Source organism: Leucoraja erinacea, chromosome 4, assembly GCF_028641065.1.
Source record: "Leucoraja erinacea ecotype New England chromosome 4, Leri_hhj_1, whole genome shotgun sequence".
NCBI classification, from domain to species: domain Eukaryota; kingdom Metazoa; phylum Chordata; class Chondrichthyes; order Rajiformes; family Rajidae; genus Leucoraja; species Leucoraja erinaceus.
The window spans coordinates 7,598,994-7,622,756 of NC_073380.1; the positions used below are offsets into that span (position 1 = coordinate 7,598,994).

A 23,763-nucleotide genomic window follows, 5' to 3' on the forward strand; every position below is an offset into this window, starting at 1 on the left:
TCCAGAGATGCTGCCTGTCCCGCTGAGTTATTGCAGCATTTTGTGTCTACCTTCGATTGAATCCAGCATCTTCAGTTCCTCCCTACAAATTCCTCCTCATCCCCTTTCTAAAAGCATGTCATATTTAGTCTAATTATAACCAGCCTCTTCGATTTAGTGGCAGCATCATTTACGTCCCTCATACCCCATTCTTTCAATTCAATCGTCTTCTGACCAACCTAGACGTCGTCGACGCTCTGAGTTCACATTGCTGGAGCTCATACAAACCAATCTTACCCTGCGAGACTGCTGAAGGGAAAAAAAACCCCTCCTCAAATTGCATTTTATTGACGAGAAGCTCACAACACGCCATGGGGCATCAAAGTCTGCAAGTTTAGATATTCAGTGGGCGGGGTTTGTAACAGAAGGGTCGTGGGCGGGGCCATGTTAATAGAGGGGCGTGGTCATGGGTTTATGCAAATAGAAGGGCGTGGTCTGGTGTATGCAAATAGAGGGGCATGGTCCAGGAAAGTGGGCTGGGGTTTATGTAAATAGAGGGGCGTGGTCCCCTCTTTTGCCATAGAGGGAGTACAGAGAAGGTTCACCAGACTGATTCCTGGGGTGGCAGGACTTTCATATGAAAAAAGACTGGATAGACTCAGCTTGTACTCGCTAGAATTTAGAAGATTGAGGGGGGATCTTATAGAAACTTACAAAATTCTTGAGGGGTTGGACAGGCTAGATGCAGGAAGATTGTTCCCGATGTTGGGGAAGTCCAGAACTAGGGGTCACAGTTTAAGGATAAGAGGGAAGTCTTTTAGGACCGAGATGAGAAAATAATTTTTTTACACAGAGAGTGGTGAATCTGTGGAATTCTCTGCCACAGAAGGTAGTTGAAGTTCATAGAAATATAGAAATTAGGTGCAGGAGTAGGCCATTCGGCCCTTCGAGCCTGCACCGCCATTCAATATGATCATGGCTGATCATCCAACTCAGTATCCCGTACCTGCCTTCTCTCCATACCCCCTGATCCCCTTAGCCACAAGGGCCACATCTAACTCCCTCTTAAATATAGCCAATGAACTGGCCTCAACTACCCTCTTTGGCAGAGAGTTCCAGAGATTCACCACTCTCTGTGTGAAAAAAGTTCTTCTCATCTCGGTTTTAAAGGATTTCCCCTTTATCCGTAAGCTGGGACCCCTTGTCCTGGACTTCCCTAACATCAAGAACAATCTGCCTGCATCTAGCCTGTCCAAGCCCTTAAGAGCGGTGGTGGAGTTTCTATGCGATCCGACCTCTCAATCTTCTAAATTCTAGAGAGCGGGTTTGGTCTATCCGTCTTTGTTCATAAGACGGTGAGCCCGACATCCCAGGAATCAGTGCTGGGAACCGTCTTTTCAGGGCTATGGCAATAATGACTTCTTCCTCAGATTTGGAGACCAAAACTGTACGCAATACTCCAGGTGTGGTCTCACCAAGACCCTGTACAACTGCAGTAGCGCGGCTGCTCCTATACGCGGGACTTTTGCGAGCAAAGCCGGGGGCTCCAACACATTCCCGGTGTGCTGCCTGCTGCACCTGCCCGGCCTACCTTCAATGACTGCCGCCAGTTCAATGGCTATATTTCGAGGGAGTTAGATGGGGCCCTTGTGGCTAAAGGGATCAGGGGGTATGGGGGAAGGGAGAGTGGGATACTGAGTTGGTTTTTTTGGCCTGATCCATCACAGTGGGTGGGAGGGGGGGGTAACTTTTAATCTCTCCCTGCGCGGGAGTCTTGGGTCTGTTTGTTTGTCGTTGGGGCTGCAACGAGGAGCGGCCTCCAACGTTTGGACTCAAGGGGACTCTGGTGCCGACGGCTCACCTCACCGTTGGAGCTTGAATGGTGAGTGTGAGCTGGAGGGCGCTGCTGTGGCCCTACCTCCGGGGATTCCTAGGCTGCTATGTTTCTATGACCCAGGCACCGGTGGGTGGGGTTCATGGAAATAGAGGGGCTTTTCAGGGCAAATGGCGACGGTTTTGCTCCCGCCCGTTGTGGCGGGGTCGATGTAGCTCCTGGGGCGTGGCCTGAACAATGGGCGCGCGGCTTGGAATGGCCGCGGGACTGTGCGAGCGCACAGGGGGGGTCCTGTACCAAGACCCGGGGTGCGACCTCGACCAACCGTGGTCGTGGGTTTAATGTACAATCGCCATCGGGGCGGGGCTTTGACTTTGACTCTGACATCGGGGGGGGGAGAGTGCAGTGGAGAGATAAGTTTTTTCTGGCCTTCCATCACAGCGATGGGATGGTGTTCCTGAAATTATGTTGAGCGGGGGTATTTGTAAAGTAGTGGGCGCAGAAACGGCATTTCGTTTGGACCTCAAGGGGTCCAAATGACAATTAAATTGAATCTTGAATGGTGGTGTGTGCTCGAAGGGCCAAATGGCCTACTCCTGCACCTATTTTCTATGTTTCTATGTCCCAGACAGTGGGTGGGGTTCATGTAAATAGAGGGGCGTGGTCGAGTTTATGTAAATAGAGGGGCGTGGTCCTGGACAATGGGCGGGGTTTATGTAAATAGAGGGGCGTGGTCCTGGACAATGGGCGGGGTTTATGCGATTAGAGGGGTGCGGCTTCGGGAACGGCCGGTAATGGCGGCCCTGCCCCCCCCACCCCCAGCCACTGCATTATCTCTCCTCCCCCCCCCCCCCCCCCCTTACGTTGTCGAGTGCCTGCAGCTCCGCCGGCAGCTCGGTAATGAGGTTATTCCTCAGCTGGAGCCGGGTCAGCGCCTGCAGCCGGCCCACCGCCTTCGGCACCCGCCGCAGCTTCTTGCCGCCCAGGTCCAGGTGCCGCGCGTTGCCCCGCAGCGCCCGCAGCACCAGCGAGTCCGCCATGGCCCAGCGGCCGGCGCGTCTCCATGGCGACGGCGGGGCGCGCCCCCTCTAGCGGCCGTCACCGTCACCCGGTCCTGCAGTCCCGTCCCATCCGACCGTCGGAGCGCACCCCCTCTAGCGGCCGGAGGACCAACCTGCAGTCCCGTCCCATCACTCATCAAAGATAGACACAAAAAGCTGTGTCCCAAATCCCATGATCATCCAATTTTTAACAGTGTTTCCCAAATCTACAAAAGCCTTTCTAAATCCATCTACTTAAATGTACTAGGAAAGAACTGCAGATGCTGGTTTAAATCAAAGGTAGACACAAAATAGGCAAAATAGGTGCAAGAGTAGGCCATTTGGCCCTTCGAGCCAGCACCGCCATTCATTGTGATCATGGCTGATCAGTACCCCGTTCCTGCCTTCTCCCCATATCCCCTGACTCCGCTGTTTTTAAGAGCCCTATCTAGTTCTCTCTTGAAAGCATCCAGAGAACCGGCCTCCACCGCCCTCTGAGGCAGGGAATTCCACAAAATGCTGGAGCAACTCAGCAGAGATACTCCAGCATTTTGTGTCTACCAACTTAAATGTACTTCTGTTACCTGCTTACCTCCATAGCTATTGTGCTCCTATTGAACAATAAAGTAAGCATGCAGGTGCAGCAAAGAAAGCTAATGGCTTCTTCGCTGCTTTCATTGCAGGAGGATTTGAGTTTAGGATCTTGGAGGTCCTATTGCAGTTGTACTGGTGAGACTGCACCTGGAGTATTGTGTGCAATTTTGATTTCCTAATTTGAGGAATGATATCATTGCTATTGAGGGAGTGCAGCGTAGGTTCAGCATATTAATTCCCAGGTTGGCGGGACTGACCTATGGGTCGACTGGGCCTGTATTCACACGAGTTTAGGATGAGAGGGGATAGAAACATGAAAAATTCTTAAAGGATTGGACAGGCTAGATGCAGGAAAAAAATTCTCGATGTTGGGGGAATCCAGAACCAGGGGTCACAGTTTAAGAATAAGTGGTAGGCCATTTAGGATTGAGATCAGGAAAAATATCTTCACCCAGAGAGTTGCGAATCTGTGGAATTCTTTGCCACAGAAGGCAGTGGAGGCCAATTCACTGGGTGTTTTCAAGAGATAGTTAGATTTAGCTCTTAGGGCTAAAAAAAATCAAGAGATATGGGGAAAAAGCAAGAATGGGATACTGATTTTAGATGATCAGTCATGATCATATTGAATGGTGGTGCTGGCTCGAAGTGCTGAATGGTCTAATCCTGCACCTATTTTTCTGTTTCTAATATTGTGAAGCTACTGCAAATAAGCACATAATTGTCAACTGCAACATACGTAGGACTTTTTTTTTTAATTTACTTGTTCGTGGGATGTAGACATTGTGAGCAAAGCAAACAATTATTGTCTATCCCTCTAAATAAAACACAAAGTACTGGAGAGCCAAGGGAGCACAGTGGTGCAGTGATAGAGTTGCTGCCTTACAGCGCCAGAGACCCAGGTTCGATCCTGACTACAGGTGCCGTCTGTACATAGTTTGGATGTTCTTCCCGTGACGCCGTGTGTTTTCTCTGAAATCTCCGGTTTCCTCACACATTCCAATGACGTACAGGTTTTTAAGTTAATTGGCTTTGGTACAAAATTGTAAAATTGTCCCTCGTGTGTAGGAGAGCGCTAGTGTACGGGATGATCGCTGGTCGGCACGGACTCAGTGGGCCGAGTCGATAGGCATCTGGGGAGACTAAAATGGGGTTAGTGTAGTGTCGATGCAGTGGATGTTTGGTTGGCACAGATTTGATGGGCCCAATGGCCTCTTCCTCCGCTGCATGTCTCGAAGATTCTAAAGTTGATTAAAAAGTTGAAATGATAGTGGCGTAGCTGCTGCCTTACATTCACCCCCCCAAACTCAGCGGGTCAGACAGCTTATCCTGAGGACAGATGATTCTGACTAAGACCCTTCCTCAGCCTGACTGAAGTAGGGGGAAGAAAGCTGGAAAAGAGGTAGGGTGGGACAGAGTGTGCACAAATCCATCAGTGGGACCTGATCCATGTTGTTTCAAAGGACAGTTAACAGTCCACCAGTATCAGATTCTCTTCCCAAATGGGGCCCATGACCAAGATGTTTTTTTAGACAAGAATTCAGTAATTTCATGGAAACCCTTCTAGATTTCTGTGTCAAATTACTTGAATTTAATTTCCACCATTAAATTGTGTATCAAAGTCATGCTTCCTAGTCAATAGTCCATATCATCAAATACGAATCAGCGACTTAACCATGGTGCAACTGTGATGCAGACTACAGATTCTATTTCGCTCTCAAACCCAATCACTAATCACCCAAATGAGTGGCGCAGTGGTAGAGTTGCTGCCTTGGAGCGTTAGAGACTCGGGTTCGATCCTGACTACGGGTGCTTGTCTGTACAGAGTTTGTACATTCTCCCCGTGACCTGTGTGGGGTTTCCCAGGGTGCTCCAGTTTCCTCCCTCATGACAAACACGTACAGGTTCGTAGGTTAATTGGCTTGGTACATGTGTAAATTATCCCCAGTGTAGGTAAGATAGTGTTAGTGTGCCGGGATCGCTGGTCAGCACGGACTCGGTGGGCCGAAGGACCTGTTTCCGCGCTGTATCACTAAACTAAACCAAACACAATGTGAAGATTTGGCACGATGTTGCCTTCAAGTTATGTGTTCTCTCCGTTCTCAGGAAAACAAAACGGCAAGCAAATTTGTATTTCAAAACACAATGACACAAAAACCATGAATTGTTTTTAAAAAAGATCCACCGGGTATCTGGCCTCCTTTTACATTTCAACGAAAAAGTTAAAGAACTCTCTGACGAGATTACATAATCTCTGCTACTTTTATTTGTATTGTGATGCACAGTACACTCAGAATGACAGAATCATTAAAACATTCATAGCATGCATTCTCCATTTGGCTTTTACAGGTCCTCTCACGATAAAGTGATGCAGCCAAGAGAAACAAGTTGGATATGCATTATTCTTCTCCAATTTTCCATATGAACTGTGCACAACTTTGATTTTCAACTCCACAGGAAAAGTACAACATTGAGCAAATGAAACACTGATTAATATGGAAACACTGATTAATATGGAAACACTGATGGTAATTAGCTTACATCTTCGGTAGCTGCTTCATTTAATTGTTCTACGGAGTTATAATGTTCTCCTAATCCATATGCGTGTCTCATGTACCTGTAAGCAAGGAAAGTTTCAAAATGTACGAGTGTACAAAAAGCAACAGTTTAAAGGAATAAACAAGATCAACGTCTTATAATAACCCAACTCCAAGTCAAATTTTTGGAATTAACAACCTACTGTAAAAATAGGTCTTTCCACTAACTAACAAAAATGCAAAAGAGTTTCTATTAAAAGAACTGCTAGCAATTCTGCAAATATTTTGAATGTTAAATCTATTATTTAGTATTTGATCTGCACTTAGCCAAAATAATGTTAGTGCTTATATTTAGAGTTGCAGCATCTGTAGACCCTCCCCCACCCTGGTTCTCAGACTCGGGTGTACTCCTGATTAACTTTACTGTTATTTTACTGATTGTATGCACCCGGAGAAAACCCATGTAGATCACGGGGAGAACGTACAAACTCTGTACAGACAGCACCCATGGTTAGGATCAAGCCCAGTTCTCTGGTGCTGTTAGGCTGCAATTCTATCGCTGCGTCACCATGCCACCCTATAATATTGAAGTGTTTTTTTGGTAATTTAATTTTTTTTTTAAAAATCACTCACACAAGAATGATTGGTTTCTTCCCATATTCTTCACCGATTGTGATTGGAGTAGAGTCTGCTTGTATAACCTCCATTGGCATTTTCAAGACGTGTGATAAAGCCCTCAACTATAAGAAATTGAACAGAGATGTACAAGATAAACTTAGATATCTATTTTTGCAACTTTTAAATACAACCAAACAAAAACAATCTACGGTCTTTTCATCCTTAGGATACAAATTCCATTTAAACAGAAGCAAGAGAGAACTAAGAATATAGAAACAAAGAACTGAAGATGCTGGTTAATATACAAAAGGACACAAAGTGCTGGTGTAACTCAGCAGGTCAACCAAAACTGTCACCTATTTGTTCTCCAGGGATGCTGTTGGACCTGAGTAACTCCATCACTTTGAGCAATAAAGATTTAAATTATTCTTCAGTGTTCTAAAAAAATCTGACAACTGTTTGAAATATATAATTAGAGATGCTCAAGGCAGAGGAAAACTGTAAAGCCAAGATGATTTGCAATTACTACAGTGCCCTCCATAATGTTTGGGACAAGGACCCATCATTTATTTATTTGCCTCTGTACTCCACAATTTGAGATTTGTAATAGAAAAAAATCACCTGGTTAAAGTGCACATTGTCGGATTTTAATAAAGGCCATTTTTATACATTTTGGTTTCACCATGTAGAAATTACAGCTGTGTTTATACCCCCCCCCCCCCCCCCCCCCCCCCCCCCCCCCCCCCCCCATTTCAGGGCACCATAATGTTTGGGACACACGGCTTCACAGGTGTTTGTAATTGCTCAGGTGTGTTTAAATGCCCCCTCAATGCAGGTATAAGAGAGCTCTCAGCATCTAGTCTTTCCTCCAGTCTTTCCATCACCTTTGGTAACTTTTATTGCCGTTTATCAACATGAGGACCAAAGTTATGCCAATGAAAGTCAAATAAGCCATTATGATACTGAGAAACACGAATAAATCAGCCAAACCTCAGGCTTACCAAAATCAATTGTTTGGAACATCATGAAGAAAAAAGAGAGCACTGGTGAGCTTACTAATCGCAAAGGGACTGGCCGGCCAAGGAAGACCTCCACAGCTGATGACAGAAGAATTCTCTCTATAATAAAGAAAAATCCCCAAACACCTGTCTGACAGATCCTGAAACACTCTTCAGGAGTCAGGTGTCAATGACCACTGTCCGCAGAAGACTTCATGAACAGAAATACAGAGGCTACACTGCAAGATGCACACCACTGGTTAGCTGCAAAAATAGGATGGCCATGTAACAATTTGCCAAGAAGTAATTAAAAGAGCAACCACAGTTCTGGAAAAGGGTCTTGTTGACAGATGAGACGAAGATTAACTTGTATCAGAGTGATGGCAAGGGCAAAGTATGGAGGAGAGAAGGAACTACCCAAGATCCAAAGCAGACCACCTCATCTGTGAAATACGGTGGTGAAGGTGTTACGGCCTGGGCATGTATGACCGCTGAAGGTACTGGCTCACTTATCTTCATTGATGATACAACTGCTGACGGTAGTAGCAGAATGAATTCTGATGTGTATAGACACATCCTATCTGCTCAAGTTCAAACAAATGCCTCAAAACTCATTGGTCGGCAGTTAATTCTACATCAAGACAATGATCCCAAACATACTGCTAAAGCAACAAAGGAGTTTTTCAAAGCTAAAAAATGGTTTGAGTGGCCATGTCAATCACCCAATCTGAATCCAATTGAGCATGCTTTTTATATGCTGAAGAGATAACTGAAGGGGACTAGTCCCCAAAACAAGCAAAAGCTAAAGATGGCTGCAATACAGGCCTGGCAGAGCATCACCAGAGAAGACACCCAGCAACTGGTGATGTCCATGAATCACAGACTTCAAGCAGTCAGTGCATGCAAAGGATATGCAACGAAATACTAAACATGACTACTTTCATTTACATGACATTGCTGTGTCCCAAACATTATGGTGCTCTGAAATATGGGGGGGGGGGGGGGGGGGGGGGGGGGGTAACCCTAATAACCCTACCCACCCCGTAAGAATGTGCATTATAATCTCAATCAAATCTGCTAAATTATACTCCTCCTCAGTACCAGGAGGATTGGTACACAATGTTTATCATGCGGCTTATGATAAGGACATTATTCCAGTGACTAAACTAGAGTATGTTGACAATTTGTTTCTATTATTAAAATGTTAGGATATGATCTGAAAATATATGGATAGGGAGGGTTTAAGAGGGATGCGGGCTAAATGCAGGATAATGGGACTAGCCCATAATGAGACTACCCCATAGATAAGTTGGGCCAAAGGGCCTGTTATTTACCTCCAGTTGTCCGCCCCATGCCACTGTATGGGCTACTTCATGACAGTACTTCTCAAATTCATCTGAAATTAGAGGTATTTTTTGTAAAGTATGACAACAAGAACAAATTGTAAGACAACAGTGTGATACAAACCAATTGATTTCCTCCACGCTAATTATTCTTTTCTTTTGGTCATTTTGTATTTGCTGCTCTCCCAGTTTGCACGTGGTCTCACTCTGGCAGTGGAGGAGGCTGAGGATAGCTAGGTTGGTACAGGAATAGGAAGGGAAACAAGTGGCTTGCAACCAGCAGCTCCATCTGGTCCTGGCAAATGTTCGGCGAAACGATCGCCTAGTCTACCTCTTGCTCCCACCAATGGAGAGGAGGCCACAGATAACACCAAATGCGGGAGATAAGGTGGCAGGAGGCTCAGGTAAAACCTCTGCCTCTCCTGGAAGAGCTTTAGACTTTAGAGATACAATGCAGGTCCTTCAGACCACATAGTCCGTGCCGACCAGCGATCACCCTGTACACTAGCACTATCCTACATTCACTAGGGACAATTTACAATTATACCAAAGCCTATTAACGTACAAACCTGTGCGCCTTTGGTGTGTGGGAGGAAACCGGAGCACCCGAACAAAATCCACACAGGCCATGGGAGAATGTACAACCTCTGTACAGACAATACCCGTAGTCAGGATCGAACCTGGATTCACTGTAAGGCAGCAACTCTATCACTGCGCTACTGTGCCGGCCTCAGCTGTCGAAGTCCCTGACTGGAGGTGAGAGGGAGGTGCAGGGATGATATTTGCATCTCCTGCAGTTACAGGGACAAATGTCTGGGGAGAGGAAGTGCGGCAGATTTTAAAACCCAGAGAGAAAAAATAAAATAGGAGCAGCAGTATTCTAGAGGACAAGCCTCCTCACCATTAAACTATCACTATTCCAATATTACTCTTTCTTTCCCCATACCCACCATCTTTCAGAAAATAAAAGTACCAAATGTTCTTCAGAGATTAAACGTAAATGCGGATGAAGTCCTTAAAGATCCAAAAACAATTTAAACTGTGGTTTATGTGTTATTTATTAATTGGTGACCCTCAGACAATCTTTGATCAGACTTTACTGGCTTTACTTTGCACTAAACTTTATTCCCTTATCATGCATCTACACACTGTAAATGGATCGATTGTAATCAGATATTGGCTTTCCGCTCTGTTCCTCCTCTCCAGTGATGCTGCTTGACCCGCTGAGTTACTCCATCATTTTGTGTCTACCTTTGTCTTTCTGCTGACTGGTTAGCACGCAACAAAAGCTTTTCACTCAGTACACGTGACAATAAACTAAACTTGTTATTCCAAAATGTTGAAAGCAATTACATTTAAATGGCAGGGGATTGCTAAGAAGTGATTGAGGAATTCTCATTTTCAGGCAGGATGGTAGCTCAGGTATATTCCAAGGAGAAAATGCAAAGCCATTAAGCAACCCGTTGTGTTATTATCTCTTGAGTAATGTATTTATAAAACCAAAACATTCTAAATATGAGAACAGAACGTAAATGGGAAAAAATGACAGTGGCACACAAGATTTTTAACACGATTTCCCCTCTGATATCAGGCTTCTGTACTATTTTCCTATTAGCTAGTGCCAATCTTCCAACCTACTAATTATGCAGTCTAGTTATGTTTTTGGTTTTTAGGCTGTGTTTATGTGGGGAGGGGGGTGGGGGGTGAAACGGGGGCTGCTGTCACTCCCTTCGTGGAATACGACCTTTTTGTCGTATCCCCCTTCTCTGCCTCCGTCTACGCTGAGGCCTAGCGGAGCCGGCGACCTCGGGACTCTGGAGGCAGCTGACAGGACTCGTCCTGGGCTCGCTCCCGGCCCAGCCCGGGATGGAACGGTGCTCCCGTGAGAGCGGCCCTGGTGAGGGGCTGTAGTGGCCCAGCCCGAGGGAGGAACGGCACTCCCGCTGGAGTGGCCCAGCCCGAGGGAGGAACGGCACTCCCGCTGGAGTGGCCCAGCCCGAGGGAGGAACGGCACTCCCGCTGGAGTGGCCCGAGCCCGAGGGAGGAACGGCACTCCCGCTGGAGTGGCCCAGCCCGAGGGAGGAACGGCACTCCCGCTGGAGTGGCCCAGCCTGAGGGAGGAACGGCACTCCCGTCGGAGTGGCCCAGCCCGAGGGAGGAACGGCACTCCCGTCGGAATGGCCCAGCCCGAGGGAGGAACGGCACTCCCGCTGGAGTGGCCCAGCCCGAGGGAGGAACGGCACTCCCGTCGGAGTGGCCCAGCCCGAGGGAGGAACGGCACTCCCGTCGGAGTGGCCCAGCCCGAGGGTGGAACGGTACTCACGTGAGGGCGATCCGGTCCGGTGGCTGGGACGACGTTCTGGCGGCGGTGTCCAGAGTCCTGGGTTCAGCCGCGGGCCGGCGGCTGCGTGTGCTGGACTGGAGGTGCGGCGGCTTCGACCACCCCGGGCCGCAGTGTTTGAACCGGCCCGTTCGCGGGGTTCGGTGAGCTGCGAGACTGTTTGTACCATCGCCCGGTGGGGAATAGCCTCAGCGCAGAGGGAGAAGAGGGAAGAGACTGCAGCCCTAAGATTTTTGCCTCCACCACAGTGAGGAGGTGTTTGGAGGACTCACTGTGGTGGATGTTAATTTGTGTTTATTGTTGTTTATTATTGTATTATTGTATGTATAACTGCAGGCACGAAATTTCGTTCAGACCGTAAGGTCTGAATGACAATAAAGGAATTCAATTCAATTCAATTCAATACTACTAAGCAGACATTGCACTTTTTCCTCTGGAACTGTAAAACTACAATGGTGAAACCTATATTTTGCATTCCAGTATTTTTCTCCTGGCTCCACCTGTTGTAAGGCTTGCTTATATTTATGTATATATTATCTGATGTAATTGGATAGCATGCAAACAAAAGCTTTTTACTGCATCTCAATACATGTGACAATAGTAAACCAACATCTTCATCTGCATCATTAACCAGTCTTGCCATTCTAACAATAGAATGAAATTAAATGTTTTCATTTCATTTGTACCTGAATATTATTGTGTGAAGTAAAAGTGCTTTATTTAGTTACTCATCCGAGCCAAATAAGCTTTTTACATCCATGTTTGGCCTACCTTTAAAAGACTTTATCATGAAAACAGAAAATCCCATACTCAGGAATCAAGGCAGCTCTGTGGAGAGAGAGAGAGAAACAAAGTTGTTTCAGGTAAGCAATGGAAAAAGTTAGAGATGTGACTAGTTTTGAACAAATGCAGAGGCATGGAAATGTTGCAATAATGGGCAAGGTATGAGAGAACAAATTTTATTCTCTCTTCCCAATCCTCCTTTTCCTGCCTCAGTTCTTAAAACAAAACATGTTACATCTCAAACTTTCCCAATACTGATGATCCGGAGTGTTTACTTTGTTTCTTTCTCTGTAATTTCCACCTGAAAAATTTATATAATCATCTGTTTATTCACATGTTGGAGGCAAAGCCCACGTTACAGAGTGTGTCATTCCACATCATCCGCACATGCCTCATGACAACGTTGATGAAAAATGTTGTGCTTTTTTTTGTGTGTTGGGAAGCACAGTGGCGCAGCGGTAAAGTTGATGCCTTACAGGGCTTACAGTGCCAGAGACCCGGGTTCGATCCTGACTACAGGAACCGTCTGTACAAAGTTTATACGTTCTCCAATTGACCGCATGGGTTTTCACCGGGCAGCTCCTGTTTCTTCCCACACTCCCAAGACAAACAGGTCTCCAGGTTATTTGGCTTGGTATAATTGTAAATTGTCCCTTGTGTGTGTAGGGTAGTATTAATGTGCGGGGATCACCGGTCAGTGTGGACTCTCTGGGCTGAAGGGCTGGTTTCCGCGCTGTATCTATTAATTAAACTAAATTAAAAGCACACAGAGTGCTGGAGTAACTCAGCAGGTCAGGCAGCATCTCTGGAGAACGTGGATAGGTGACATTTTGGGTTGAGACGTTTTTTTCTATTTTCAGCCAATGATTTGCGAATTCTGCAAGGGGAAAATGTACGCAACCCAAGCAGCCGTAACTTGCAGTAAAGTTAGTCTTGAAATTTGGTTAAAATAAAATTCCGTCACTATGTAGATACAAGACACCGCAGATGCTGGTTTAGAAAATTGACACAAAGTGCTGGAGTAGCTCAGCAGGTCAGACAGTGTCCCGACCTGGAAACCTTGGGTGGGGCACAAAGTCTCCAGAGGTTTCCGTTCATGTTTCCTAAGTGGGACAGGGGCAATACAGCGCCAGAGACCCATGTTCGATCCTGGCTACAGGTGCTTGTCTGTACAGAGTTTGTAGGTTCTCCCCGTGACCCGTGTGGGTTTTCTCTGGGATCCCCGGTTTCCTCCTACACTCCAAAAACATACAGGTTTGTAAGTTAATTGGCTTCTGTAAAATTGTAAATTGTCCCTAGAGTGTGTAGGATAGTGCTAGTGTGCGGGAATCACTGGTCGGCACGGACTCTGCGGGCCGAAGGGCCTGTTTCTGCACTGTATCTCTAAACTAAACTAAAACGAAAGAACAAAATAGTGGCACTACCTGCAGCGGCACTGTTGCATATCTATATTCTCGTGAGTGCCCAGTTAGGAGGCAGCTTACTTTAATAGGGTTTGAAGTTTACAGATATATGTGGAGGATAAAAGGGGTTAGCATAGGGTTAGAACATAGAAAATTGCACATCATCATCAAAAATTAGGAGGAAGGTCTATGCAACATGTTGGCCATTATAACAAGAGGAGTCGAGTATAGGAGCAAAGAGGTCCTTCTGCAGTTGTATAGGGCCCTAGTGAGACCACACCTGGAATATTGTGTGAAGTTTTGGTCCCCTAATTTGAGGAAGGACATTCTTGCTATTGAGGGAGTGCAGCGTAGGTTTACAAAGTTAATTCCCGGGATGGCGGGACTGTCATATGCTGAGAGAATGGAGCGGCAGGGCTTGTACACTCTGGAGTTTAGAAGGATGAGATGGGATCTTATTGAAACATATAACATTGTTAAGGGTTTGGACACGCTAGAGGCAGGAAACATGTTCCCAATGTTGGGGGGAGTCCAGAACTAGGGGCCAGTTTAAGAATAAGGGGTAAGCCATTTAGAACAGAGACGAGAAAACACTTTTTCTCACAGAGAGTTGTAAGTCTGTGGAATTCTCTGCCTCGGAGAAGTGGCCGGTTCTCTGGATACTTTCAAGAGAGAACTAGATAGTGCAGTCAGGGGATATGGGGAGAAGGCAGGAACGGGGTACTGATTGGGGATGATCAGCTATGATCATATTGAATGGCGGTGCTGGCTCGAAGGGCCGAATGGCCTACTTCTGCACCTATTGTCTAACTCACTTGAATCATTATAAAGCTGTTCCTTTGTGAAACAGAGGTACAAACCATAGTTGTGTAGGAATAAACTGCAGATGCTGGTTTAAATCGAAGATAGACTCAAAGAGCTGGAGTAACTCAGCGGGTCAGATAGCATCTCTGGAGAGAAGGAACAGGTGAAGTTTTGGGTTGACACCCTTCTTCAGACCCAAATTTGTAGGTTTCCCTTTTAATTAAAATCAGTAAATGTTATTACATGTTTGGAGCATCATATAAAATACTTACCAGGTGTATACATGTCGCCTGTGTTAGAGTTGGTCAGAAAAGGTAGGAAGTCGTCCATGTGACCTCTCATGTATTCAGCTGCCTGTGCCCTCAGCTCGACAAGTGCCAGCAAACTGCTCTGGGTTTGGAGTTGGTCTTCAATAGCTTTGTACATGCAGTGGACCATCAGATGGGATCTGCTTAATCTGCAGCTTTCTAGCAGCCAGAATCTCAGCAAGCTTCTGATTTTCGAGGTGCCGGGCACCTTTCAGGTTTTCAATTTCTGCTTCAGCTATCCTCTCTTCTCTTTCTTTATCCTGAGCAGCTTTCTTCTCCTGAAAATATATATTTCAGGATTGAAGTACAAGTTTGCAGCATGTATTACATAAAATGTCAATTCACAAGGTATTAGGTCCACTAATTATTTTTTTGGCAACTGATGGCCCATCGCCTTTAATCCAGACAAAATTAGGAGAACGCACTTAAAATTCCTCCTGCTCCCCCCCCTCCCCACCCCAGAAGACCCCCCTGAAAATGTGGCGCCTAGGCCGAGTGATGCGACCGATCTCAACCTCATTGGGTCTTCCACAGCCTATCGGCAGGACGAATTTGCTGCCCGAGGTTGGAGCCGGCAGATCTGTTCCCATAGCCTCAGTGCCCTAGGTGTACCGTTCTGGTACCATTCAACTCCTCTTGGAGTTTAGTCCAGAAAGGCTCTGGAACCAAGGGTGCCGGAATATCAGTGGTAGGCCTGTATCTAAAATATTTAGATATTACTTAAAGAGAATATTTAAAACAAATATTTATTCTTATTTCTTTCCCCTTAGCTTTATCTATTGTACTCGAGTTTCTACTGATTGCATCTGTGTATGGTATATCTGATCTGTTTGGATAGCATGCAAAACAAAGCTTTTCACTGTACCTCGGCACATGTGACAATAAATCTAAACCTCAGCAGCATTTTGATGGGTCTCGACCCAAAACTTCACCTATTCCTTTCCTCCAGAGATGCTGCCTGTGCCGCCGAGTTACTCCAACTTTTTGTGTCTATCTTCGGTTTAAACCAGCATCTGCAGTTCCTCCCTACACCATTTCGAACTTAAAAGTCTACAATCTCTGCTACAAATTTAGCATCAGTATGGAAGATACAACTGTAGCCTGGAAATAGGATAGATTAGACTCCATTTGTAATACACAATTGCATCCGAGATTGATCCCTGGGATGGCGGGAATGTCATATGAGGAAAGATTGAAAAGACTAGGCTTGTATTCACTGGAGTTTAGAAGGGTGAGGGGGACGTCTTATAGAAACATAAAATTATAAAAGTAGCAATGTTACAAAATTTTGAGATTTTAAAAATCAAGTCTGCAATTTATCCCATCAGATAAAACATAAAAAGAAGTTTAATTTGACACCCAATTCACTTTCATATCTTCAGTATTAAAAACGTTATGGCCATTTTCATACTCTGAAATTAGCATCTTGTTCCCTATTGCTTTTCCATTGACTTAACACAAAAAGCTGTGATCAAGGACAGTCAAAAGCCCATAACTTTCTTAAAAATTAAGAGAACTGAATGAAAATTTCAGTTATTGTAGATTGAAGCATTCTGAAAAAAATATGAAACAATCTTACTTGGATGACCTGAAATTAAAGCATATAATTAGTTAGTTACCCAATTGTAGCTAATTACAAAATTCAATTACTAGATCTAAACATCTATCCATTTCTTAAGAAAAGGTTAACATTTTTAAAAAGCCTAAGTGTCCAAATAACATTCACACAAGAATTCACAATATAACATGATTTTTCAATCTCAATGTCATTAATTTATAGGCCAAATGGAAGGAATTTAGCGTTTAATTCCTGTAAATTAATGGGCATTTAAATCATCTTGTAGTGGGATTTTGTGGAACGCGCTGGTTTGGAACGTTGCAGTTGCAGTGAATTTATACCCCATATCGGCAGGAAAAATACTGACGGTTCGTATATTTACATAATCAGGTTTTCGCAACTTGAAATTTTGATTAAAGGCATTCTAAGAAGCAAGTTTAGATGAAAAAATAAATGGAATACCTTGCCTTGTCCCCTACGTGAGATCCGTCCCATTGTCGGCGTTGACGGCATTTGAAGATTATTTTAATTTTACTCCAACAATTAAATTATTCAGCGCTAATTTTTAATAAACTTAATAAAACGGCAGTCGAAACGAATTTTTCTTTAGCAACTAAACAGCCTGACAGAGATCGATTTAAATAGGCTGCAGAAAAATTGCATTGTAAACCCGCCCCCTCTCAAAGGCGCCAAAGTCGCGCACACGGGCAGCAACAGAACTGCAGCGCCGCTGAAGGTAAGTTTTGTAACATACCTAATAAAAGCTGTGGACAAGCTAGATGCAGGAAAAATTTGCCCAATGTTGGGCGAGTCAAGTACCAGGGGCCACAATCTTAGAATAAAGGGGAGGTCATTTAAGACCGACGTGAGAAAAAACTTTTTCACCCAGAGATTTGTGAATTGGTCGAATTCCCTGCCACAGAGGGCAGTGGAAGCCAAATCACTGGATGGATTTAGGAGGGAGTTAGATAGAGCCCTAGGGGCTAGAGGAATCAAGGGATATGGGGAGAAGGCAGGCACGGGTTATTGATTGGGGCCGATCAGCCATGATCACAATGAATGACGGTGCTGGCTCGAAGGGCTGAATGGCCTCCTCCTGCACCTATTTTCTATGTTTCTATGTTTCACACACCCGAGTAAAAATTACTTTTATATACAACTATCCGTTATTTCCAGATGAAACTGCTCTCATCAGATAATAGATTGGGTACTTGTTTATGCTGTAGGAAGGAACTGCAGATGCTGGTTAAAGTGAAGGTAGACACAAAGTGCTGGAGTAACTCAGCTGATCAGGCAGCATCTCTGGAGGAAATGGATGGGTGACATTTCAGGCAGGAACCATTCTTCAGACTGAAAGCAGAGGTGGGAACTGGAGATAGGAATAGGCCAGAACAAATCAGGGCCAGCAACATATGACCAAGGAAGGTTGGAGCCCACAATGGCCCATTGTTGGCTAGGGAGGAGGTGATAACGAAGGGATACAGAGATGCGAACAGTAGAGCTAGTAACCATTCTCAGCAGTTCATAGCACATGTTTCTCAGGATCAGATGCACTCTCGAGGACAGTGTCACACTGTATCTTTCAGGATACACACCCATCTGGTATTGGTCAAGCTGACAGTGGAGGGAGTTGAGGCTGCGACTATCCCAACATTTAAGAAACAGTTAGACAGGCACATGGATAGGACAGGTTTGGAGGGATATGGACCAAACGCAGGCAGATGGGACTAGTGTAGCTGGGACATGTTGGCCGGTGTGGGTAAATTGGGCCGAAGGGCCTGTTTCCACATTGTATAACTAAATATCTCTTTGTTGTTTGTCACCATTGCATTTAAGAGCAAAGCAAATGCAGCCTATCAATGGTTTAAAGCATCAAAGAGGTAAAAAATAAATTTCTAATTCACACAGAAGGTGACGGATATATATTTATAATGAGCCTGCTGGAGGAGGTAGTTGAGGCAGAAACTATAACAACATTTAAAAGACATTTAAACAGGTACATAGATTGGGATGGTTTAGAGGAATAAGGGCCAAAGGCGGGCAGGTGGGACTGGTATAGATTATGGGTAAGATGAACCGAAGGCCCTGTTTCTGTGTGGTATGACTCTTATTGGATATTTAGTTAAAGAAGTAAACTACATACCCTCCTCTTCTGTGCTTTGGACACCCGTGATTGTTTAATTTCTTTCTCATTACCGATTTCTAATTCCAAATTTGCAATTCCATTGGTCGAAGATTCAACCTTCACAGAAAGAAAATAAGAATGTAAAATATTTCACAGATACAGGATAAAGACAAATTTTGGGGTATTTATTTACATTGCTTAAACCCAAAATTCTGAGCTCAAATGTCATGTTATCAAATGAATTTTGCTGATTAAATGCTTTCTGGTTTAAAACACATCCGGTGTGCCGTAACCAACACAACCACACCCATTAAAAACAAATCTTTTTGATTGAGCTTAGACAATCTATACTTTGCCCCAAGCAGCATCAAAATGTTAAAACAAGGAACTACTAAATGCTTGTTTACAGAAAGAAAAGAAAAGTGCTGGAGTAACTCAGCGGGTCAGGCAGCATCTCTGGAAAAAAAAGTATAGGCGATGTTTTGGGGCGCGACCCTTTTTCAGATTGATTGTTGGGGGGGGGGGGGGGGGGGGAAGAGAAGAAAGCTAGATGAGAGATTGGGCAGGACAAGGTGTGGCAGGTAATGGGTGAACACAGTCGAAAGGGGGTTATATAAAACTATCCGTTATTTTCAGATGAAATTGCTCTAATCAGATAACAGGTACTTGATAGACGCAAAGTGCTGGAGTAACTCAGCGGATCAGGCATGGACAATGGAGTGAGACTAAAGGATTGAAGAGTGGGAAATTGTGAAGCCGGAGGGAGGAATGTAGGTGGAAGGGGAGTGAAGAATTATTTAAGAAGGAACTGCAGATGCTGGAAAATCGAAGGTAGACAAAAGTGCTGGAGAAACTCAGCCGGTCCAGCAGCATCTATGGAGCGAAGGAAATAGGCTTTTTTCGGATTCGCAATGGGAGGGGGAGGAAGTGCTGAGCCACAGGGAGATCAGGTAGGTTAATGCGGACCGAGCGGAGGTGTTCGGCGTATCGATCGCCAAGCCTACGCTTGGTCTCACCGATGTAGATAAGCTGACATCTAGAGCAGCGGATGCAATAGATGAAGTTGGAGGAGATGCAGGTGAACCTCTGTCCCACCTGGAACGAATGCTTGGGTTAGCCTTTTTGTTGGGTGAGCCTATTTCCTTCGCTTCATAGATGCTGCTGCACCCGCTGAGTTTCTCCAGCACATTTATCTACCAGGGGAGTGAATAAATCGGTTCGAGTACAGGTGGGGAGAAAGGGTTTAAAGTGCAAGGCGAGTAGATTCTGTATGATCTACAGCACGAGGACCAGGTAAGTAGTTAATATTAAAATGTTGTTAAACGCTCTATTTGGGCGACACTGTGGCCCAGTGATAGAGTTGCTGCCTTAAGGGCCTGTCCGGAGAGTGGTCTGTCCGGAGCACGACCTAACGTGGTTGCTTGAGCCGTACGGCCTCGCGGGGCCGGTCCCACTTCGATCGCCGGAGCCGTATGGAGTTGTGCGGGGCTGGTCCGGACATCGCGTGGGGCTCCGAAAAACTGACACTGTCCAAAAATCACGCGCGGCAACGGCCTATCGGCCCGCAGCCGCATTGAGGCCGTACGCAGCGCCTCGACGGGCGTACGCAGCGTCTCAACACCGTACGCAGCGTCTTGACGGCGTACGTCTAGCGCGTGGCGTTGTGCGATGAAGTCACCACCCGGCGTGCCGTTGCGTGATGACGTAACCACCCCGACGCCGTGCAACGTCCAAATTCAGTGGGAACGTCCAAATGATTTAATGGGAACATGAAGGGTAACTTTTTTGTTTACACAAAGGGTGATGGGTGTATGGAACAAGCTGTCAGAGGAGGTAGTTGAGGCATGGACTATCATGATGTATAAGAAACATTTAGACAGGTATATGGATAGGGACAGGTTGGAAGGATATGGACCAAACGCAGGCAGGTGGGACAAGTGTAGATGCGACATGTTGGTCGGCATGGGAAAGTTGGGCCGAAGGGCCGGTTTCCACTCTGTATCACTCTATTAGCCACAAATTCAGAATGTATCATAAATAATAAGGTCAAGATTAAGTTAAATCCAAAAATCTTCAGTCAAAATATTGCGAAAATAATCAGATGTTCATGGTTGCAGTTAATACCCAGTAAACTCTACCCATATATGATAAATCTAGCATTCTGGCTTTTATGTCACTAAGCAGAATGGTTGAGAATATCCTGATTAAAACTCTCAATCCGAGATCGCATTGTGCATTGATACCTACAACTTTCAGATGACATACTTGGAATAGTGCATATTCCATCCTTTTTTAGTGGTTTATTTGAAAAAGGAAAGATTTCTCTGCAAAACGAGTCTAAACAAAATACCAAAGAAAGAAAACTCAATGCTAGCAGTTATATCAAGAGGGCTTGTGTACAACAACAAGGATGTAATGCTGAGGCTCTATAAGGCCCTGGTAAGACCGCATTTGGAATATTGCGAGCAATTTTGGGCACCGTATCTGAGGAAGGATGTGCTGGCTCTGGAGAGGGTCCAGAGGAGGTTTACAAGAATGATCCCAGAAATGAGTGGGTTAACCTACGATGAGCGTTTGTCGGCACTGAGCCTGTACCCGCTGGAGTTCAGAAGAATGAGGGGGGATCTCATTGAAACATACAGAACAGTGAAAGGCTTGGATAGAGAAAATGTTTCCACTAATGGGAGTCTAGGACTAGAAGTCATAGTCTCAGAATTAAAGGACATTCTTTTATGAAGGAGATGCGGAGAAATTTATTTAGTCAGATGGTGGTGAATCTGTGGAATTCTTTGCCACAGAAGGCTGTGGAGCCCAAGTCAGTGGATATTTTTAAGGCAGAGATAGATAGATTCTTGATTAGTACAGGTGTCAGAGGTTATGGGGAAAATGCAGGAGAAAGGGGTTGGGAGGGAGAGATAGATCAGCCCTGATTGAATGGCAGCGTCGACTCAAATGACCTAATTCTACTCCTATCACTTATGATCTCTCACCATACTAGACTTATCAAGTGGCAACGAGAGTTGCTGAAGTTCCTCCTCATGCCTTAGTTCCAGCTCAGACTCAATTTTAGCTACTTCTTCCACTAGCTGTTTTCTTCTTTTCTTGTCATTTTTAGCGACAGAATTTTTCATTCCTTGTATTTTAGCTGCAATTCAAAACAAAAGCATAGTAAGATAATTAGCACTTTGCTTTTAGCATGTCAAGTTTTTTTAAACGTCTACATACATTGAATAATGTGATGCAGGACCTGCCTACGTGGAGGCAAATGTAAATGAATCATTCAGCTGATGAAATCATTAAGTGTTCAAACTCTGAGGAATAATTCATGGACCAAATACAGGCAGGTGGGACTAATGTAGCTGGGACATGTTGGCCAGTTGCGCCAGTTTCCACGCAGTATCACTCTATGGCTCGATCACCAGTGGCAGGACGAGACAGGTCAGGGTAAACAGTCTGTGAGGAGGGGCGGGGGGTAAACTGGCAGCGCACGGTACAGGGAGGGATAAACAAGGATGGGTCAGGTGGGGGTAAACTGGCTAAGGGGGGCAGGACAGGGGGGGGGTAAAGTGGCAGCAATGGGGGGGGGAGAGAGAAATTGATTGCAGGGCAGGAGGGTAAACTGGCTGTGGGTTGGGGGGTAAACCTGCTGCAGGTTGGGACAGGGTGGGCTGTGAATTGATGGCAGGGCTGGACAGGAGGGGGTAAACTGGCCAGGGGGGCAGGAAGGGGGTAAAATGGGCAGCTGGGTGGGATGGAATGGGGGAGTCAACTGGCTGCAGGATGGGGGTGATGGGGTAACTGGTTGCAGGATGGGATGAGGGGGGTACATTGATTTCAGGGCGAGGTAAACCGACAGCAGGGGGCGATGGGGAAGGGGAAAAGGGGATGGCGGAAAGGGAAAGGGTGGAATGGGGGTGGGGGGGAGATGGGGAGGAAGGGGGGGGGGGAGGAGGGGAATGGGGGAGGAGGAGGAGGGGGGGGGAGGAGGGGGGGGGGAGGGGGGGAAGGGGAAGAGGAGGGGGAGAAGGGGGAGAGGAGGGGAATGGGGGAGGAGGGGGGGGGGGGGAGGAGGGGGGGAGGAGGGGAGGATGGGGAAAGGGGGAGGAAGGGGAGGAGGGGGGGAGGGGAGGGGGGAGGAGGGGAAGCGGGGAAGGGGACGAACGGGGGTGAAGCGGCAGCAGGGCGGGACCAGGCCGCTCACTGCCCCGGGCCGGGCCCCGACCCTCCACCCAGGCCCCGGCCATCGCCAGCCCGCTGCCGCCCACCTTGCAACTCCTTCTTCTCCTTGCGGTGCCTCTTCAACAGCTCGTCCTCCTCCTCCTCCTCCGTGTCTATCTCCTCCATGGCCGCCACTGCAGGCACGTCTGCGGCCTGTGCTGTGCAAGAAGCGGCGGCGCGGCAAATCAACACAACACCTCCCCTCTTCTCTCCTCCCCTTTTCCCTGCTCTGTCCCCTCCCCTTCTCTCCCTCCCCTTCTCCTTCTCTCCCTCCCCTCCTCTCCCCCCCTTTCCCCTTCTCTCCCTCCCCTTCTCCTTCTCTCCCTCCCCTTCTCCTTCTCTCCCTCCCCTTCTCCTTCTCTCCCTCCCCTTCTCCTTCTCTCCCTCCCCTTCTCCTTCTCTCCCTCCCCTTCTCCTTCTCTCCCTCCCCTCCTCTCCCCTCCCCTTCTCCTTCTCTCCCTCCCCTTCTCCTCCTCTCTCCCCCTCCTTCTCTCTCTCCTCTCTCTCTCTCCCTCCCCTTCTCCTTCTCTCCCTCCCCTTCTCTCCAAAGATTATAGAGGTTGATTCTCCCCTTTCATTCTCTCCTGCCCTCTCTCCTCTTCTCCTCTCACCCCCTCCCCTCCTTCCCCAACTCGCCTCCCTCTCCCGGCCAGGCCGCACCTTCCCCTTTCAGCCCTGGCTCCAACAATCATAGTTAAAGTTAAAGCTGCACCACACAGAATCCAGCTCTGCCTTTCAAACATGTCACTAAAACAACCAGACCGTGCTTCTGTGTCAAATGCAGGACCACACACCAAAGTGAAATGTTAATTGAGCATTCTTACATAGTTAAACTCAAGTTGCAAACTAAAATGACCTGGGGGCTGGAATAGTTCATACATTCTAGGAGCAGAAGCATCAAGTCTACTCTGCCATTCAATTATGGCTGATCTATCGGTCCCTCTCAACCCCATTCTACTGCCCTCACCCCATAACTCCTGACACCCGTACTAATCAAGAACCTGTCAATCTCCGCCTTAAGAATATCCATTGATGGCAGACAAAAATGCTGGAGAAACTCAGCATCTATGGAGCGAAGGAAATAGGCAACGTTTCAGGCCAAAACCTTTCTTCCTTCTTATCCATTGATGGTGTCCACAGCCATCTGAGGCAATGAATTCCACAGATTCACCACCTTCGAATGACTAAAGAAATTCCTCCTCATCTACTTTCTAAAGGTACGTCCTTTTATTCTGAGGCTATGGCCTCTGGTCCTAGACTCTCACTAGTCGAAACATCTTCTC

The 23,763-nt window shown here is 46.3% G+C and overlaps 2 protein-coding genes across 11 annotated transcripts in view; both read right to left on the reverse strand.

Annotated features, from left to right (window-relative positions):
• lrrc69 (leucine rich repeat containing 69) overlaps positions 1-2,900 on the reverse strand; it is a 37,747-nt gene extending 34,847 nt beyond the window's left edge. For all 10 annotated transcript variants that reach the window (XM_055633613.1, XM_055633610.1, XM_055633612.1 and 7 more), the window contains exon 1: positions 2,677-2,900. In XM_055633613.1, coding sequence (XP_055489588.1) covers positions 2,677-2,853 — 177 coding nt within the window. In that variant the 5' untranslated portion in view covers positions 2,854-2,900. The remainder of the gene's footprint in view (positions 1-2,676) is intronic.
• A 2,792-nt stretch (positions 2,901-5,692) lies between these two features.
• On the reverse strand, positions 5,693-22,690 carry otud6b (OTU deubiquitinase 6B). Its single transcript, XM_055633614.1, is given in 8 exon segments — positions 5,693-6,061; positions 6,615-6,721; positions 8,932-8,993; positions 14,544-14,703; positions 14,705-14,857; positions 18,281-18,379; positions 21,253-21,407; positions 22,528-22,690. Coding segments are annotated over 8 exon segments (900 nt in total). The 5' UTR covers positions 22,607-22,690; the 3' UTR covers positions 5,693-5,976.
• Positions 22,691-23,763: the final 1,073 nt, after the last annotated feature.